At 43.6% G+C, this 21,181-nt stretch overlaps 1 protein-coding gene across 3 annotated transcripts in view; it reads right to left on the bottom strand.

The window, feature by feature from the left end:
• The window catches only part of TMTC2 (transmembrane O-mannosyltransferase targeting cadherins 2), a 259,847-nt gene extending 239,770 nt beyond the window's left edge, over positions 1-20,077 (bottom strand). For all 3 annotated transcript variants that reach the window (XM_072864568.1, XM_072864577.1, XM_072864586.1), the window contains exon 1: positions 19,674-20,077. In XM_072864568.1, coding sequence (XP_072720669.1) covers positions 19,674-19,756 — 83 coding nt within the window. In that variant the 5' untranslated portion in view covers positions 19,757-20,077. The remainder of the gene's footprint in view (positions 1-19,673) is intronic.
• Positions 20,078-21,181: the final 1,104 nt, after the last annotated feature.

The raw sequence follows: 21,181 nt of genomic DNA, 5'->3' as shown, positions 1-21,181 counted from the left end.
AACTCTAGTATATGCCAGAAATATCTAAATCCAAATAACTCAGATTAACTTTGAGGTAAAAATACAATGCTGCTGTTGCAGCTCAGACTCAGCAAGTATATTTAGACCTCAGAGGAACTCAAGAGTATGCATTGCCCATATGTCAGCCCTTACCCTGGATGATTTCCTGCTTTTAGTCCTCTCTTAGGTTGGACAGACATTGCAGTTGTCCCTCATATTTGCAGGGTCTCCAAAACTCCAATTAAAACCCTTGAAAACAGAATATTATTGCCCCATAGACAGTTAACTACACACCAAAGCAAGTGATGAAATCATGTTATGAAAGGCATTTGCATTCCTGAGTGCTCACAATATTTTTTTTACCTTCATGTATAATAGTTCTTTTATTATTGCCTTCTGAATATTACCATTATATGCCTACCACTTGAATATGCTTCATAATACCACCTTGACCAATAGCTGTGGTGAGAGCAGTACTGCCAAGGCATAAGGCAACTTTCTCTGTAGTTGTTACTGGCTCATCTGTGCAAGCAGACTGGTCCCACGCCATTTGCAGACCAGTTCTGCCACTATGCACAAAGCACAGATCTCACCATGCACAGAATATGGACATGTTATAAAAAAATGCCATATCAGCTAAAGATGAACACAGGCCATGGCCATTAGCACTTCTAAAGCATTCCTCCCATCTAAGAAAATGATATGTCTAAAAAAAAAAATGCAGACATGAAAATGTCAGAGTATTTTCTTCCTGTTTTAGGATCAGAGGGGGAGACACATGAACCAGCAAGTGGGGGCAAGGGGAACTACTGCTATTCTGTTTTTCATAATAAATTGATAGCAGTCTAATTACATAGTGCATTTCTACCAAGCTCGTGCCAGCATCAAAAGTCAGGCAATATGAAGGAAAATGCAGGAAATCTTCTAAAGCTTCATTCAACATTCTTGAGAACATCCACTGAACATTTCAGTAAAACTCCACATTGAGCTGGTCTCAGAATGCATTAGTTGTGGCTACGTTTCCAGTTTCAGACCACAAGTCTTGGAGGCCTGGGAGTATAATATGTCTTTACAAATCACTTCTTTAATCTAAAAATTAAGTTTTCCTTTGCCCTTTAAGGTAGACATGGTAGGAAAGAAGATGAAGTCCAAAAAGAAAGAGAAGAGCCTATTTACCTGGTATTAAAGATGTATGTTTTTCTTCTATAACAACAACCTAAGCAAACACAGGGAAAAGAATACTTGTTTAATTCATAACATTTAATCTAATAATGGGATAATAAATGAATGCCACATGCTGTGCAATGCTATGTTTGAAATTCACAGTCAATTCGCATGTTGAGAGGGATTTGAAAACTTCTGCAGAGTAAAATATTCAAAGCACAAGGCACCATGCCACTTTCCAAGAGTTTCTATAGCTTTATATCATCAACTATTTCTTCATATACATAGCCCTAAAAATAGCATTGTCTCTGCCGATAGTTCAGCTTGGCCTTCCATCCAAACCACTATTGCCAAGACTAGGTTAAAATCTAGTGCTTCATTAGCCACACAGCAGCCTTGGCAAGGACCAGCTGAAAGCAGCAGTGCTTTGCATCGTCGCCGTCTGTCCCAAACTAGGACTTAGTGTAAGGAATAGCCAAACAAGGCAGCCACAAAACCGTAGCTTCTGCAGCCATCTAGTTTTTGCACAGCAACAGCTAAGCCTGTCTTCAGCCACATTGTTTGATCCATTTTCCTTTCCCAAGCAATTTATCTCTTTTTTTAGTCCACATTGTGTCTTTCTCCTTGAATGGGCCTAACTCTATTAACGAATTCATTGCTCATTTTTCCTACTTTGGTTCCAGCGTCTGTTTTCTGTATATGTCTTATTAGCTTTCCATTGTAGGAAACATGAGAGGAGAAAACCACCCAGGGAGACGGAGAGAGAACAGGTTAGAAGAGCAAGCTGAAAACTCCTGAAAGGCAGGAGTGAAATCCATGGAGACCTCTCTGGACAGGCTTCCCTGATACCCTCCGACCGGATTATCAGCACTGATTGCTCATCCACACTTCCCCAGCTAGCGCTTACCCCTTTCAGACCTGTTGGCGTGATCGATCTCAGGTTTGTTTCAGTGAGACAATCATCCTTGGCTTAAGCAGTTTGACCCAGCCTGGCTCACTACAACAGAAACAGTTGAGACTGCCAAAATCTAGGGCCAATGTCTCTTTCAGCAAATGCAGTAGCAGTATTCACACACTGAGAGCAATTTTTTCCCAGTTTGTGTACTGGGTTTGGATCCTCTGCATCCCATGCACCTAACAGCCACCAAGGCCTATATCTCATTTCACCCTTCTCTGTTATATCTTCTGTCTTGCCTTCCCCTTTCTCCAGACCTTCCCTCACTGTCACCATAACATTTAGATGGCTCTCATACCTGCAAACACAACAGAGTCCAACACGCAGGACCACTACACATACACTGCCCCTTTTCCATGTGTTGCTTTTCTCATACCTTTCAGTCCAAAGCTCCTTGGGGCAGAAAATCTCAAGTGCTCCTGAAAGTACCCTAAGGTACCACTCCCTACCCAGTGGGATAATATAACTGAAGTGAATGGAACTAAATCAGCATCCTATCAGACCAAAACAAAGACACCTCAAACCTTAAGAACTACAGACACTGAGAAGTGAGTAAGTATTTGCCCCAGACACCTGTGCACACAACAGCTGAAGAGCTCTGTACCAAGGCTGAACCTCCTATTGCCTTGCTGCTTTACTTTTTTTCGTACTTGCCCACTACACCAAGTCTTCCCTGTCTATTTCCCAACAACAACTGGACCGCACAATCAGCAGGACAGGGGAGCTGGTATGTTCTCCTCCATTCTCCAAACACATAGACAATATCAGTCTCCAACTTGGAGAAGAGACAAGGTTCTCCACCTATCTGTAAGGAGAGAAAGAAAAGACAAAGGAAAGGTTGCAGTCTGAATCTAACCTCAGGGGTGGCATGTTTCTCCCATTCAAAGCCATGCACAGAGAAAAAACAGGCACAACAGCATGCCAAAATGAAGTCATTTAAAAGAATGACTAGTAGCTATTATTTTCTTAAGACCTCAATGTTTCTCTCTTTACGCAAGTTCATTGTACAATAGAGCAGGCTGAGTTTCAATGAGAATTAGGCTGCAGCTTTTTAGTATGCTCCAGGTAAAATGGGTGAGCACACACAAAGGGCACCTGATAACATTATTTGCACATGCACTATTGTGTAACTGTTTCCATAGGCACAAAGGACTGTCAGGCTGCCGTAATACTTCATGCTAATTGCTTGGTTGTGTGTGTGTTACAAAATGTAAATTAGGACTCCCTCAAAAAAATGGAAAATTGCATTTATCTAAATCTCACAGGATTAAGGCGACAGTCATTCAAATAATATTTCTCACCAAGCAATGTGAAACTAGGCTCTGCAAAGATGTTCTACACAAAGAGAGAGACAGAGATCTGTTAGCATATGTGACAGTTGTTTTGCTGCACAAGCAGCTCCAAATCAAATTTGCAAACCAGTGAAACATCTGGAAGGGAGAGCCTCAGATGGCGAGAACCGTCACAGTTATAATACCCACAGTGCTTCTTTACCAAGCGTGATATGAAATTAAGTAGTTAATATACATGATGATTAAAACAGTTGACATAATCATCAAATATTACATGACTCCTATGATTGAGTAGTAGACTGGGGGGGACAGGGGGCTGGCCTGTAACTTCTATTTTACCTGCTTCCCCTTCCAAAAGAAAGCATCTCCTGCTACTAAGTTTTTCTGAATAACGAAACATAATAATGATACTAATTCCTTACATGCATTTGTGCCAAAAAATATAAAATAAAAATATATTACAAGAACAAGCACAGCCCATAAACTTTTTCACTGCTTCATTATTTAGGACCAACCAAGCATTTTATGAATTGTAGTTATTTATGTGTTTTATATACTCTGTGTTTGTTTATGCCCAAAAGGTTCACCTACTTCCTCACTGTGGCTCTCCATCATGCAACAGCAAGACAGGTCAGACTTCAAACTGCGTCGCAAGGGTCTTATTCTCATATCCTTGCAGGCCCTCTATCCTGCAAACACTTAGCCATGTGTTTAACTTTATGTATACAAGTAGTCTCACTGAACTCATTCATGAAACTCTAGCCTTATTTAAATTGCCACAGGTTTTACCATTGACTCCAGTTGGACCCAGATTTCATCTAATGGGACTATTTACATCTGAAAAGCTGAACACGTGTCCAAGCGTTTGTAAAACTGAAGTCTTAGCCGCAAAGCCGAGGCATACACTGCCATTTTATCTCTTACTGGCATGTAGGACCTACAAAATGATTTGCTTTTATCTTGACCTTAACTAAGTTAGGACACAATAAACAGATCGTCACTAAAGCAGATTATTAGGTCATATTTTTCCTCCTTCTTGGAAATTACTAAGCAGGCTATTCATCCTCTCCAATCTGCTCATTTTTTCCATTCCAATAAGCATGAAATAGTTAACGCATAATCATCTTGGCACAAACACTGACTTTGCTTAGCTGGAGAGTTCACTTGTTCATTTGTACTTCAAAAAAGAATAAATTTCAGGCAGGTACAAGAGACATGCAGAAAAACACATTAGTTAGCTGCGGTTTTCTTTCTTTAATTACAACAGTAGCAATATTCAACCAATCTAAATTGAATTCAATTAAATCAAGGTTTAGTCAGTTCCTGAAGCGATAGCTGAAACATAATCTCTGCACTAGCTTCCTCATTTAGTTTTACTTAGCATGGGTAGTGTAAGGTGACCCAAGTACCTAACTTCTAACCTTCCGCGGGGGGGGGAAGGAAACCCAAAAATTGCAAAGTCAACAGAGATCCTTTGCTGCAGAAAGTAAAACCATAGTTCCTGCTGTACAAGAGTTCCTGCTGAAATTCAGAACAATGACTAAAGAAATAAAGACTCTGTGAATACAAAAAACAACTTGCGTTTTCTAATTACCATACTGCTTACTGTATTTATGAGCTTAAAAATTCCCGAGGGCATAATTTGATGCTAATTTAATCACTCTGTTGGAAGATTCACTGATTGCAGGGTCCATCCCTTCACTCCCTCCATGACCTGCATTGCTGGTGCAGACATAAGGTAGCATTGCAAGTATAGGTAAGATGAAAAATTATGTCTGTTATTATATGTGCAATTAAATATGCATATTAAATGCAACCGTCCTGTTATGAACAGCATTCTTTTGCATTTTACAATACAAAATACAGCATGATAAGCAGTCTTCCTTGAGCAGCTTATTCTACAAGTGTGCTCACTTACTCTTGGTGAAGGACTAACCGGTACAATTTCAGGTTCACGTTAAGGATTATCACAACATCCGTTCTTCCTTAACAGGACTGTGCTTTGCTACTTCATGCATTTTATATAGGATTTCAGTCCACAAAAGAGACGATGGAAAACAAATCCTCTCCACTCACTAGTATCTTTTCAGCCATGTATAGCAGCATACAAAATATAACATTGTGCATTTTCATACTCTACACACAGATGTTTCCCCACGATTTCTTATCTTGAAAGAGGTATGCAAAATAAAGTGCTCTCCATGCCCTTGTTCAAGCAAAAACATTCAGCCATCACTCCCACTGTGCTACACAAAGAACAGACGTCCCTACACCCTTGCCCAAACTAAGATCCAGTGCAATTTATACTTTTAAGCAGAATTGTTTAAATTACACAAGACCAGAAGGAAATAAAATTTCAATAAACTTATTTTAATCCCACCCATTATTAAAAATTCTCATCCATATAATTTAGATTTTTCCTTAAATATTTATAGAAAGAATGAGGCATAGGCATTAATAAAATACTCTTTATTCTGGAATCCCGTAATCTTTTCCATACTTACATTTACCTGTGTCTTAGTTCTTTATTTTCATGCTTTAGAGTAATTTTACTTATTCAGAAAACAGTACCATAATGTTAGGATTCAGGAGTAAGAAACTGAGTTTTAAATCTTTTTGCTGTAAAATAAGCTCATACACTTTTTCACATCATTAACAATTAGCATAGTGCTAATATAAACTGAAACTCCTTGCCTATAATAAGCTACAATACAGGAAACCTCAACAAAATCTACACATTTCAGTCTGCAAGATGTTCAGAACAAGCCAAACACAGAGCCAAGTTGGTAGATTTAAATATCACACACAGCATGTGATTTCTGGAAACTGTGCATAACAGGGTGGTACCTTGCTTCAAGCTACTGCATCAGAGCCTTTCAAGATATGTATATCACGCTCATCACCATGGTACCTGCAGACCCGTACTATCCAATTTTCCTGCTTAGACAAGACGACTTCTCCAACACTATCCCCAAGGAGCACCGAGATCTAGAGCTGCGTAAAGAGCAGCAAACCTCCTCTTTTCCTGCAAAACTAGCTGAAGTCCATACATATCAAGTCAACAGCTCAGAATTTCAGTAGGTTGAGCACATATCTTAGTGTCAGAAGAACAAAATGCTACAGGTATTCCTATACAGTCAGTGATTTTATCATTTTTCAAAAGATTACAATACCAAATATTAATACTTATCAGTATTACAAGGTAGTGGATTAGGTATGCAGCACACAACCATGTGAAAGCCAATATTCCTCTTAAGGAATAAGAGGAAAGGCCTTAGTCTTTCTTCTTTGTGAGATCCTTTCCTCACCTCACCAGACACTCTCCTAGCCCCTAAACAAAGTAGCCTTTAACTATTTTCGGAAAGGGTTGCACACATTGATTGAAATTGGAAAATTTAGAAAAAAATGAAAGAAAGAGCTGACTGTCCCCTAGAGGAGAAGAGTTTCCTACAAAATCTCTCAGAGGTTTATTGTACCTCAGCAAATCAGTTTTGTTTGCTTATAAACATCAACTTTTTTATTAATATCCTTACATTATTTTCTTTGTCAAGCACTAGAAGCAGGCTCTAAATTCCAGAGGACCAACTAGTTTCCTGCTCCCTGGTCATTCAATCCTTCCTTTTGCCTTTAACCCTCTATCAGCCAGGCATGAAGCTCCAAGTCCATAAGCCCGTCATAAATCAGAGTAATTCAGGGTTCTGCTTTGAAATGCATACAAACCTACTCATTCAACATTAATCAAAACAGAGTTAGTGAGACTTCTTTTTATTAAAAACTAGTACAATGCTATAGCAGATCACACTCAAGAGAAACCATGGCCAACCCGCTCTGGCTAAACAGCATCTAGACATCTAGCAATTCTATGGAAAGAGGAAAGTATATAAAGCAACTTCCATTAAACTTCCTGTCTTTAAGCCCAAGCCATCATTTTAAAATAGCCAGATGCCCACAGCCAGATGCCCTTATCAAGGCTGGAGCCATGCTGAACCAACCAATGCAATAAACCTACTGAAGATGGTGTTTTGGCTGCCAAGAGCTTGCAATCACATTACGAGCAGGAACAGGGAGAGGGGAAACAGAAGCAGTACGAGATGTAATGACTTGCACCATAGCTCAGGGCACATCCAGACACACAGCCCCAGGTCTGTTTGGGTGGAGAAGGCTTTCATCTCAGGCTCCACCTGCCAGTGATACTCTGCAAGCTGCATCGCTACAACCATAAGGCTCCATAACGCCAGCTGAAGCTGCACAGCTCTGGTGCAGAGCTGCTTTCAGCAATCCCTTCAAAGCCCAGGAAGAGCATGAACGTGTCTGGCAGCAGACGGCAGCATAGACAGTACTCTGGAGTGATCCAGCTTGGGGTTTGCTTTTTTAGCGTGAGGCCAACAACGTGAGGAAACATTTTTCCTGTGGCCTTTCCCCATACTTAAGTTTTCATCTTCTAAAAAAAGTGCATCTTGAGAACTCTCCAGAAGCATGATGTTTATGAAAGAGAAATACTACCATTTTTAACAAGCCAAGTGATTTACATACAAGAGATGAGCAATGTTCTGTGAAATGGAATAGAACATACAGCTATGTCTTTTCACACAAATAGAAAATTTATTCAAGTATACTGGTGTTACAAAGAAGCTATAAAGAACTGTTTGTGCTACAAAATGAAAGCTGCTACACACAAAAATGCTATTTTATTTGATTAAATTTTTTCATCATTCTCTTAGTACTTTTTCTTTCAGCAAGCTTTATTTATACAGCCATGCAGCATTTTAAGTTATTTTTTTGGCACTGGAACCTTAATTCAGATCAAAGTGCTTTTAAAAAGCCTAAGTTTTCTTCTGCTTTAATTATAAAAATGTGAAAGATTAGAAGTTTAATTACAAATAATTACTTAAAAAAAGAAACCTTTCTTCTGCAACTCATATTAATTTCACAAGACCAATCCTCCTTTTCCTCCTGAAAATAAATAAATAAATAGCATTTAAAAATTACCTCAAGTACAACTGAAACTGTTTGAAGAAAATGAAGCATACACACTGAAGCTTCATGGAATTTATTACAAGGAAATTCTTGTTATAATTCAAGATTTTGCAACAAGGAATACACAGCTAAACACATACCATACCTAGAAGTATCTTCCCAGGGACCATACTGTGTTTCTTTTTGGCGTGGGAGTTGGGAGGAGGTACAGAAGGTCAAAGAAAGGATGGCAGAACGAGAGCAACCTTCCTAGAGACCCACAAACCAAACTTCCAAACAAAGCTTCACAAATTATTTCAGAGAGTTGCCCACGATGATTCACCAATGAAATTCTGGCACCAACAAGGACAGCCAGGCCAATACAGTGAGGCTTAATCCAAGACATAAGTATTTTTCTTATTTTAGTGGTATCCAGAGAGCTCATATATAACACACAAAATAAGGCTTCTTAAGATACTGCCTCACTTTTGAGCCTATGCCTCACTTCTGAGCCCAATTTCTTCTTTATCTTGTTATTAAAATGATTAAAACAATCAACACTGTTGCCACACTAAGCAGTCAAATCAAATAAATACAGTATCAAGTACAAGAGAAGGCATGACAGGACCTTCATCTTCACGTAACTGTTAGAAATTCGAAGATACGACAAGGCACAGATATATTTTTATTTGAAAAGAAAAAAATGTATTTTTAAGAATTGTATGAAGCATGAGAAAAGGGTACACAGCAGAAAGCTCAAAACCTACAGAACAACAGCTACAAGTGGATTCTTACACCCACAGAGTCACACTCAAGGCAGCATGGGCTCCTTCCACTTTGGTAAGAAAAATCCCCAGTGTTATTTGGGGTTAGGAAAGCTACTCTAATGGCCAGAGGTGACTGCGAGCATCTCATGTGAATTTCCAACTGGACCTAATCCCCGTCTCAAAGTAGCCCAGTACTAGTCCACTCAAAGGAGCCAGCCAAATATAACTGATCCTAACCCAGGAACTTTGTCAGGCTGTAAAATGAAACCCAGAACATTCCTATGTTACTGTAGTGCTACAATATCACATAAAGGCTAAAAGCACAAACAGGAGCAGCCTGCAGAAGAGAAATGACACAGTACTAAACAGCCTATAAAGGCACAGGCACCCTGTGCTTTAAAAAGCAGATTTTTAAGTGTATCACTTAATGTGCTGCTCTGCACATTGGTCAGCAAGATCCTCCTGTGCCCTCTCAAAGGCCCACCATCGAAAACACACTCTGAAAATGATGGAACCAAACCACATGCACACAAGACTCAGGACACCAAAGTCAAAGTCCCAGCAGTGGCCGATTTTCAGACTGAGCTCCCACTTCAAGGTTTCGTGTGAGAGACCTGGGACAAATTAGTCATTTGCAGAGGAAAAAAAAGTTATTCTGGATTAGGAGTTCTAGTTCTCCCCATGCTGCCTCCAAGATGTTGACCTATTACTTTATAATCCAGTGAACCGCATCTTTCATTTCAAAGTGACTACTAAAAGCCTGTAAAATGTATAGACATGACTATATAAAGAACTTCAATTGGACAACTCACGTCCTCACTTACAGCAGCTTGAACTCTGAATATGCTAAAACATACTCAGGGAAACACGCCGGGCTGGATGGCAGGCACAGGAATCACTGCGAGACTCGTGAGTCTAAAACAGACTCCAGACACACACTGAATATTTAGAATTTAAACGATGATGGGGCAAGACCATCTCTGCCTACCTCCTAGAGGCCACTTCAGCACACCAATTTATTTATTTATTTATTTACACAGGTGCTTGGCTCCTCGTGAAGTCTTTCATCTCCTATTGGAATCTGGATGAAGCCATATCAAAGATCTCTGATAAAACCAAACAGTTTGGTGCTGGTTGGGTGGATTTGGGGGCTTGGTTTTAACTGTGATACTCCACAATAAGGGGCTTGGCTGACCCCTATGTATAGACAGGTTTATTTTCCTGGTACCAGTGCTAATTCTTAAAGATCTTTGTAATGGACAACATCCACTGCCTTGTTTCCCCCACCCCCCCACTAAGTAATTCTGTCACCTTAAAACCACTTAAGGAGACTATTTTCAGTGGAAGAGTATTTCTTAGTGATTTACTCATACACTGGAACTCATACATGCTGGGTTTTTTAATACCAAAGTAAATAACCATTATCAGCTTCAATAGTTACTAAGCAAAACCTAAGAGCTATTTTAAACAGCATCAACTGAGAAATATTCCCACACAGAAGTTGGAGGCTAGATGCTGTAAGGGCACTCCTGATGCACCACGATGTTGGGAGCCTACACACTTACCAGCCAGGCACTGCCCCTAAAGAAAAGTATCTGATTCACAGAAAGCCATCTAATTCCGAGCTACAATCCCTTGCACCAGAGGGAGAGAAAATTCTCAGAAAAGCAATTAAAAACTTACTCAGAGCAGATAGCCAAGCAATTGGAAATGCTACATACAGAAATGAAATGCTATCTCCAAGTTGGGACTGCAGACAAACACTTGTGGTGTATCTATCTTTTATTTAGGTATTTCAGAAGGTTCAGAGACTGATTTCCCACCAGAAGAGTGCCCTAAGCATAGAATCATAGAATCGTTAAGGTTGGAAAAGACCTTTAAGATCATCAAGTCCAACCGTTAACCTAGCATTGCCAAGTCCACCACTAAACCATGTCCCTAAGCACCACATCTACACATCTAGGTCTTTTAAATACCTCCAGGGATGGCGACTCAACCACTTCCCTGGGCAGCCTGTTCCAATGCTTGACAACCCTTTCAGTAAAGAAGTTTTTCCTCATATCCAATCTAAACCTCCCCTGACACAACTTGAGGCTGTTTCCTCTTGTCCTATCACTTGCTAGTTGGGAGAAGAGACTGACCCCCACCTCTCTACAACCTCCTTTCAGGTAGTTGTAGAGAGCAATAAGGTCTCCCCTCAGCCTCCGCTTCTCCAGGCTAAACAACCCCAGTTCCCTCAGCCGCTCCTCATCAGACTTCTGCTCTAGATCCTTCACCAGCTTCGTTGCCCTTCTCTGGACACGCTCCAGCACCTCAATGTCTCTCTTGTAGTGAGGGGCCCACAACTGAACACAGTAGTCGAGGTACAGCCTCACCAGTGCCGAGTACAGGGACACGATCACTTCCCTAGTACTGCTGGCCACACTATTTCTGATACAAGCCAGGATGCCATTGGCCTTCTTGGCCACCTGGGCACACTGCTGGATCATATTCAGATGGCTGTCAACCAACACTCCTAGGTCCTTCTCTGCTGGGCAGCTTTCCAGCCACTCTTCCCCAAGCCTGTAGCATTGCATGGGGTTGTTGTGACCCAAGTGACCTTGCATTTGGCCTTGTTAAACCTCATACAATTGACCTCGGCCCATCGATCCAGCCTGTCCAGGTCCCTCTGCAGAGCCTTCCTACCCTCAAGCAGATCAACACTCCTGCCCAAGCAGTGCAAGTTGTTCTGCAGTGATGATGGGGAAGTAGCAGGCTGGAGGCTGGTTCCTGGGCCCAGCATCAGTTATTAACTGTTACATGTCAAAAGCCATGGAGGTGGGAAGAGAAGACAGGACAGAGATCTAGGAACGGTTTAGGCTGCTGCTGAGTGGGTTTGTTTCCATGACAGTTTTGGTTACTGCATCGTGACCCTGTTTCAAGAGTTCAAGTCCTTTTTTAGGATTTAAGTACGCAAATTACCAAACTGCATGAAAATAGCATCCAGGCACTGGCAGAGACTTTACAGCGATAGTTCTGCTACCAATTACTGTGTTGTTCCTCTGAACTAATACTGGACTAGCGGACTAAAGCACATAGGAGTTAAAAAATCATACAATCCTCTCATTAGCAAAATAGCCTAGAGTAATGCTAAGTTCAGAAAAACCCATCCTGGAAACAGGATGCTAACTAAATTCATAAAAACCTGTCCTTACTTGAACCACAGGTCAGAGGTCAGGATGGGGTTTTCTTGGTCTACTGACAGGTCAGTGAATAATAGGAGATGCCACAGACCAGTCCAGTCATCTAGCAGTAATGGTCTGTACCATCATGTGGAAAATCCTTGTTCAATTACCTGTCAGTCTCTGGCTTCCTGGGCCAGCTGGGACCGGGAGCGCGGCTGAGGCCATTGTGCTTAACTCCTGGAGAGAAGGAAGTGCTCCAAGGCAGTCAACGGTGACCCCCGCAAATAAATTAAGGAGCCTTTATGGCAGACTAATGGGAAGCCTGTCCAGCTCTCTGCTGCAAGGCAGATGCCAAAAAAGACTTGGTTTCAACTTTTAGGCATACAACAAAAATCCACTATTATATTTGCTATAGTGATGGTATATACACCTACATGTGTTTTTAGAGGTTACATAGATTTTTAACAGTATTTGAAGCATGAATACGGGCCATTTGAATAAACCACTGGAAAAAATATCAAAAGAATTAAGATATAAAAGACAAAACAGCTTATGCTGAAAGCACAATATTTCCAATAAAACAAACAGCACTTAAAAAAAAATGAAGAGATGAAGGAAAGAAGGGATATGAAGACAGTAAATGAGCATTATTTACCTCCAACTGAAACCTCCCACTATTCTTGAAAAACCTCCTCATGAAGCCAATAGGACAAGGAAGGCTAAAAGAGTAATTCACAGTGTCCTAGGGAACGCAAGGATTAGGATTCAGGGAAGACACTTTTACTTTTTCTCCCTCTTGAAGCCTAACAAGGCCAGGAATGGCTGGGGTGGCAGAGCATCGGAGCACATCGACTTCGCCATCCCTGGTTACGGAGACTGGGTGGCCAAGTTTCATCAGCTTCAAACGGTCTGATTTACTGGGGTTTTTTTCCCCTCAAAGTGAAATAGAGTTTGACAGATTACTTGATCCTTAGCCACCATCCCAGTCATCCAGCATGTTTCTTAGTTTCACAATAAACTGTCATAATTTAATAACAGCAACCCTGTGCTGGGCTGAAGCATCCTCCAAGGGCAGAGCCTAAGCGCACACCGCTGCCTTTGGAGATGCCCATTACAAGCCATTCACAGGTCCGCAAGATATTTCAACTGTCCTGAAGTAGCAAACTGAGCAGTAGAGTCGACATGTTAAGTAATATTTAGGGTGTGATTCCAAAAACCAATTTCCTATGGCTCTTTGAGTTTCATTTAGCAACGGGCTGGCCTTCGGGGAAAAATGTTTCAGTATGGAGTTCTGCAGAGGGTGAAACTGGGAAAGAAATTACAAGATTTACACCCTCTCCCTCTTACTGGGGAGGGACGTCCTGTGCAAGCAATAACACAAATATCTCAGGTCTAGAGGACTATCCTGAGACTGCAGGAATACAACCTAAGAACTCAATCTAGAATAAGTGAAATGAAATCCTACTGTCATCCTGACTTAAATAACCTGCCCACAGAACAAGCTCCCACTTCAAAGGAAGATAAGGAGCGTTTATAAGATCAGTCACCCTAAGTGGGAAAGCACAGGAAGTTCAAAGGCTGCCAAGACTCAAAGGCCAACAATAGGCTTCCACAATCAAGAGAAATTCCAAAATTAATTTTAAAACCTGAGGGCCAAAGTGTTGGAGAACAAAGAACTTTCAGCATAAGGTTCAGGTCTCCAGATAAAAATGCTTCCATCTTTCAAACAACCATTTCAGATAAAAGTTAGGGATTAAAATAACCATTGAGGGAAACGGACGGTTTAAAAAGATTTCTTTTTCAAAAAAGATAGTTAAACCAAAAGCTGTGTCAAGCCTATAAAATATTTAGAAATAAAAATGAAAAAAATCTAACTGTAAACATTGGCCCAAAGAACAGACTCACTTTTACATAAGTAACAGTAAGAATAAGCATCTCTGTCTTCTGATTTAGTCTGTTTCTCCAACTGTACGTTTGGAGCAACTTTCACCACAGGTTGCCAGCAGGCTTGCATCTACAGCTTCAGCATCAAATATTTCAGCTAAAGAAAGAAATTCCATAAACAAATAGCAAAGTCTGCTTCAGTCGACTTCACAGGGAAAAAAAAAAAATCCTAGCAGCCAACAATGAGGGAAGGGCAAACTTCCAGATGAGGGAGGCAAAGGAGCTCTAATTCAGCACTCTCACAGCTATCAGATGGTTAACAAATTGAGATGAGAGACTTCTGAGCCTTTTGAGCAACTTTCACTCTGGCAAACTCAAAGGATTCAGAAGTGCAGCTGGAATACATATGGGAGATGCTGGAGAAAGTGGATCATTTGAATTTGTAACTCCATTGTGTGCTGGAAGAATTTCCTGCAGATGAGGCGCATCCCGTCAGTGACTCAGGGAGACTCTCCGTCTGCTAACAGTCTCTGAACCAGCTACCAGAAGTGACTCTGTTTATGTTAGTGTTATATATGCAACAAGAATCTTAAAATAAAGCCTGTGGGGACATAATTTCTTTTTTTCTTCCAAAAAAGTCTATACTACAGCATCTCCACTGAAAAAAAAACCCACTATTTTGATGAAACTAAGATTTCACATTTTGATCAAAGTGTTTCATTCAACAGAAATTTTTATGCAGAAATTCTTTTTAAATCAAAAGCCAAATATATTTTTAGATTATATTTAGCACTTAAAATGGAATGGGTATCATATTAATAGAATATTATCATGCTAGGTTCATCCTATTAGATAATCAGTTACTGGTTTGCTTGGTTGATACTCAGCCACAGTACCTGAAAAGGACGTAGCCTCAGCTACTCAGGCATCTTCTCCGGATTATGTTGTTCTTTATCAACATGTTAAACTCCCTGTTTCATATACAAATTATCTTTATGATCGTTTGAAATTAGCATGTATACGATGCAACAGAAGGGACAAAGGGAAAAGACTACAGAGAAAGTGTACAAGCCCCTGCCTCCCCACTCCTCCCCACCACCAGCCTCACTGCTGGAATTCAGAAGATTGCAGCCACCTGCAAACTGGAGCTACTGAAAGCTACTGGAGATGTGCACTTGGAGCTGAAAAACTGAGAGTATATGACAAAAAGGGGCCATAAAAAAAATCACAGATGTAAATTAATAATCAAATATACACACAGAACAAGGAGACAGATGGCAAGCAATTTTCCCCAGTGTACTTGTTCTTCTAGTGCACGTATTTGGGTCACTTGCTAGATTAAATCTCATGTGGCAGACCCAACAGAGGTACTGTTGAATGTGTATGGGCTCCGCCTATTTTTAAATGATGCAAGTTTGACACTACAGGGTGAAGGCATTTATCAGGATTTCTTCAACGCAGTTTGCAATATTGCCCTGCGACTTTGAAACAAGGCTGTTGGATATTTTCTACCGTCGGCAAGGCTGCCCCATTCAGGCCGGCTAAATAAAATGCAGCACAAGCTAGAGAAAGTTGGTCAGTGCTACCAAATCTCACGGAAGAGTCCTACACGGAGACAGAGAAATCTGTACCTATTTTCCAGAGTGCCAATTCTTCCATGTGCCACAGAGAAAATACATCACTCAAGGTTAAAGATTCCTACTAATACTCTCCTTAAAATATGCCTTTCTTCTGACATTTGGGAGTAGGAAGGAACACCTCAATGCATTAGTTGCTTTTGACGTGTTCGCTGTAGCAACGCATGACCTCAGATACGCAGAGCACTAAATCTTCCACACCCCAGCTATAAACTGACAGTGACCTGTTTTATTTAGCACAGGTCACATGAAGGACTACAACTTCAATGCAAGGCACCCACAGGACAAATTGCCTACTTTTGGGGGGGCTTAAATGGCAGGGAAAAATAATTACACGGGAGTGTAAGCCTAATTGCAGCAATGGGTTTCCCTCCTGTAATACTGGTAGATAATAGCATGAAACAAGTACTGCATGTGCAGAGATTAGCCCCCCTTAATCTGGCAAGAAGCTGGATTTAACACAGTGCAACAAGGAAGATGTTCAATACAGCCGCAGGAATGGAAATTGCACTTCTCCCTACCCCTTGTTATCAGTTCCAAGATTGTTTTGGTCGGCAATAAACAAACCTTTATTAACAAGCAGTGCGAGCTCACTGTGGCATTAGACCAACAACTTCTAAACATTTCCCCCCCTCTCTTCCTGCATACATCTCTTATTTTGCGTTACTGCATGTCACATCCAGATTCAAATAAGCAAAAAGAGGGGAAAAAATACATTTTTTCCTAGATTAACAAGGAGGTTTTGAGTTGGGGAGAATTTCCCCCCTAATAATCTACACATGTAACTAGGAAATATCACAGCTGTCTGTGAGAATTACAGTAGCAGGGAACAGGGTGGCAAAAGCTTGTGTTTTTTAGGTCCACAGGAAAAAAAAGCAAAGCGCAGTGTTTCTTCTTTATACTGGCTCTCGGGTTTAGAGGCTGTCACTTTCATTCAAAGTAATCAATAAGTCAATTGATCAAAAAGATCACATGTTTGCACTGATTATGTGCGTGCCACATGTCTGTCTAGCCTGAAAGAAACAACAAGTTAGGCAGAATAATGATGAAAAGTCAGAATGTATACATTTGCTTACTCAACTTCCTCAGGCTTTAAACTCATTCAATTTCAGTTTAATTGGGTGAAGGGTGGGAAATAAAATATTGAATCCTTTGATATAGAGTCATAAAGCCCAGACTACAAGCAAGTTTGTTATATCACTGTCCACACAGTCTTTGGTTTGGTGCCGTGCAGCCGCTAAAATATTAAGTTTTACCATTGGGAAATTGATTTTGCTATAAGAAGTTTTTACGATGCCACTTAATCTTACCCAACCTACATAAAAAAATACAGAAAGCAATTACAGACACCCTTTATATAGTAAGCTTGATCACTATATTAAAAAAAGAACAGTCTGATGTAATTTCAATATAATGGCAAAGGAAGCAAAAAAAAGCTATGGCAATATGCTGCCCTCCTGAAACAAAACATTGCAGGTTCCCAGCTTAAATGCACAATCTTGATTCACTTAAAGCTAGTAGCATGATCCATCTCCCACATGGAGGGCTGTGTCCTGCAGCTCCGGCATCGACCTCCTTTTCTAGTGTTACGTTTCAAGCCGGCTCCTGCAGGGCAGCGAGATTCTGTGATTACAGTTAAAAGAATACTTTGGGTCCGAGAGCCTGCCTCTTTGAATAGATAACCCTTTCTAGTTCAACAATTACTAGCATGCAACAGCCATTTCTGCTTTGACCCTTCCAGTGCTGCAGTTGAAAAACATCTTAATTAGATGACCCTGCGTACAGAAATGCCATTAACTGGCTTTCAGAGCACTCTAGTGAATGCCTAAATCTTAGCTACAATGATGAGAAGTACTTTATTTAGTTAGGAGGTAAACACATAAACAAAGCAGTATTTTAGAACACCTTTTAAATAGTCTGGGATTAGCACTAGCAGAGACACCATGTGATTATTTTTTCCACCCTTGCCGAGATGACACTCAAATACCACTATTTTCTAACTGCACTAAAGCACACTCAGGCAAGATCAAGAGTTACCTTGACCTCCACATCAATAACACCAGGTAGTACTTCAAATTGCTTTCTACGCCTAGCCAATTTGAACTGGCCTGCAGGACAGGCTTATAAGCATGTCCTTAAACAACCCAGTTTTGCCTAAATATTGCAACATATGCTGCTTAGGGTTACATAAATATTCCACAACTCCTGCAGTTCTTAACTATAACAAACGGGTTTAAAACAGTGTCAGTGTGTCAAAATACTCACTACTTTCTATTGATCCAACTCAGAGCTTGCATTTCAGGGTAACAGCAGATTTTTTTTTTTACTGTTTGCGAATGAAGTTTTGAAACGTTAAAATAGATTTAAGAAAAATCATTGGAGATAATTGGAAAGCTCACAGAAACCTAAAAACACTTAATTGCTTCACAAGGCTTCAAGTGCATGTAAGTGACCTGAAGCCTGAATCGCCACATTCTGTGGCCGACACTGCTCCCAGCCAGAGACCGGGACCAGGACGAGCACTTGGCATTTACTTTCAGTATCGTGGGTTTAATAGCAGCAATCCTTGAAAACGGGGGGCGGAGGGAGGGGGGGTGTATTCTGGAAGCGGTAACAGATCCTTAAACACGGCAGGTGCACCGTAATATGGCATAAGGGAGGAAAATTCCAAGTTTAGTAACTAATTGACTCCAGGACAGGCAGGTTATTTCCCAAGGCAAGGGCCTAATCAAAGACATAACTGACCCTTTCACATCCCATCAGTGCGCCGGGAAGTTCAGCTCATCCAGCAACATTTTTCTGCTCAGGCGCATCCCTCATCCCACCTCACCGTGTTTCCTCGCGTTCCTCCTCTCACACAAAAAGCTCCAAGGCACCAACCCTGCTTGACAGCTGCTCGGAGAGCGAGCTGGTACCGTGAACCTGAGCCACGACGCAGGGACCCACCGTTCGCACACCCCCCCACACACACACACACAGAGGCACTCATGCACACACCCCTCCTCTCCCCCCGCGCCGCCGAGCCGCGCAAGCGGCGGGACGGCCGGTTGCCGCCACCCGGGAGGACGCGAGGAGCACTGTGGCGGCAGGCAGAGCCGCGCCGCCGGCCCGCAGGCGGCTGCCCGCCCGCACCCAGGGGAGACGGTCGCTCGCCACAGAGGAGAGAGGCTGACGAAAAGCTGTCAAAGTCAATCCGTGCTCACTTTTTGGATGGTTTAATTCCAATGGAGCATGAAACACCCCAGGACGGTTAATAAGTTTAGCCAGGCGTGCTGTTCTCCCTAATACATTTTAATTATGCATCTGTTCTAATGGTGATCAGATTAAGTCACCGGAAAAGGCACAAATTGCAATTCTCCCCGACTGCTAACAGCGCCTTTCAGCAGCTTCTGAAGGCAGGTACGTTCAGGAGAGGAGCAGGTAGGGAGCCCAGCCCAGCCCAGCGGCGGCCGTTTCTCTCCCGGTCGGCGGAGGGGCTCCGGTCCCCGCGGCCGCCCGGAGGAGCCCGGCAGCGCACGGCAACTTCCCGCGCGGGGCTCGGTCCCGGCGGGGCGGGGGGACGGGAGGCGGCCGGGCACCCGCCGCCCCGGTGACACCGCGCCTGTGGGATCAGCCCAGGACACGCGAAGTTAACGCGGCGGGTCCCTTCCCCCTGGGAAGGGCTGGAGGGGACCGAGCCTGCGTGGGAGCTGTCAAAGCCCCGGGAGCGGCGGCGGCCGCCGCGGCCACCCGGAGCCGAGGAGCCGCCGGGACCCTCCGACGCCGCCCCGGGTCCCCCGAGGGGGGCGGCCGCCGCCCCGCTCCCGGCAGGTGGGCAGCCCCCGCCCGCCCGGCCCCGCCGCCCCCCGCCCTACCTGTCATCGTAGCAGAAGTCGGCGCCCAGGGTGTTGAGGTACAGGGCGAGCCCCAGGGCGCTGCTCAACAACTCCGCGATCATCTCTCCGCCTGCCGCCGCCGCCGCCGCCGCGCTCGCACCGGGGCAGCCCCCCCTGCCCGGCCCCTCGCGCCCCCCGGCACCGCGGGGCGCCACTCCGCGCTCCGCCGGCGGCCGCAGCCTGACGGCGTCCCCCCGCGCCTCCGCCGCCCCCTACCCCATGGCAGCGGGGCGAGCGCGGCTGGGCGGAGCGGAGCGGAGCGGGGCGCTGCGGCTGCCGCCCTCCTCTCTCGGCGCTGCCGCGGCCCCGGCCCCGGCCCGCGCCCCCTCACTACCGAGCCGGGCGCCGCCGCCGAGGCTCTGGGAGCGCCCGCGTGGGGCGCCCCGGGCTCCCACCGCGCCTGCGTGCGGGCCCGCCCCGCGCCCGCCCCTCCGTGCCCGCCCCGCCCCGCGCCCCCGCCCCGCGCCTCCCGCGCCCCGGGCGGCGCTGCGCCCCCACCCGCGCCCGCACCGGCGCCCCCACCCGCGCCCGCAGCTTCGTGCGCTGGGCAGGGCTTGCCCCGCTGCCGCCGCTAGCTTGGCACAGCCCGCTTCTCTTCTTCTGGGTTCTTCTTTCCCCTTTTTTCCTTTCTCCGTTTTCCTTTTTCCTTTCTTTTCCTCTTTCTGACTTCTTTCTTTCCGCCTTCTTTCGGTCTTTTTTCTTTCTTTTCAGTTTATTTTCCCGTCTCTTCAGTTTCTTTTCCTTTCTTTTCAGTTTTTTCTTTCGTTTTAGTTTATCTTTTTCCTCCTCTTCCCCTTTACTGTCTTCCCCTTTTCTCTTTTCCCTTTCCCATCTTTCTTTTCCTTCTTTTCCTGTTCCCCTTTCCCCCCCTTTTCTTCTTTTTACCCCCCCCCAGCAGAGGTCAGATGGAAACTCGTTAGTCAGAAAGAGAGGGCCCGCAACCGTTGGGCATGGATGCCAGAGCAGGAGGCTCCACGCCCCCACTTGCCCTCAGCCTGGTATTTCCCTCGCTGTAGTGTGGACATCCATGGGGAGCTCTTAGCTCGGCTTCCCCTTAAGCAAAACCAAAGTAAACCGCTGAAACTTGGCAGAGGGGGGGCTGGAAACAAACGCACCCCAAGGCAAGGAGTGCTGCAAACTGGGGCTCCCTGAGGGCAGCCCCACAGCGGGGTGCTGCCTGCGAGGGGTGAGGTGGGCACAGCCTGAGCTGCGCGGTGTGAGTGGGACAAAAAAACAGCCTGGGCAGGAAACCCAGCTGTGGGAAACAATGCACTGAATCCATCTTAAATAATTCATGGGATGTAGAGGCAAGAAGTTATGGAAAGGGTTTGGGTCTATCAAGCTGATTGCCTCCTTTTTTTAAGAGAGTTTTTAAAATGTTGCCTCCTTTTTCTGCTAGCCAGCCCTTTATATAACTGTTTCCTCATGATTTCCATCAAGTGGCACATCATGCTGTCCCAGAAGAATGGGAGTCTGTACATCAAGCT

Source organism: Ciconia boyciana, chromosome 1 (genome assembly GCF_034638445.1).
Source record: "Ciconia boyciana chromosome 1, ASM3463844v1, whole genome shotgun sequence".
Classification (NCBI taxonomy): domain Eukaryota; kingdom Metazoa; phylum Chordata; class Aves; order Ciconiiformes; family Ciconiidae; genus Ciconia; species Ciconia boyciana.
This window is presented reverse-complemented; position numbering and strand designations above follow the sequence as displayed.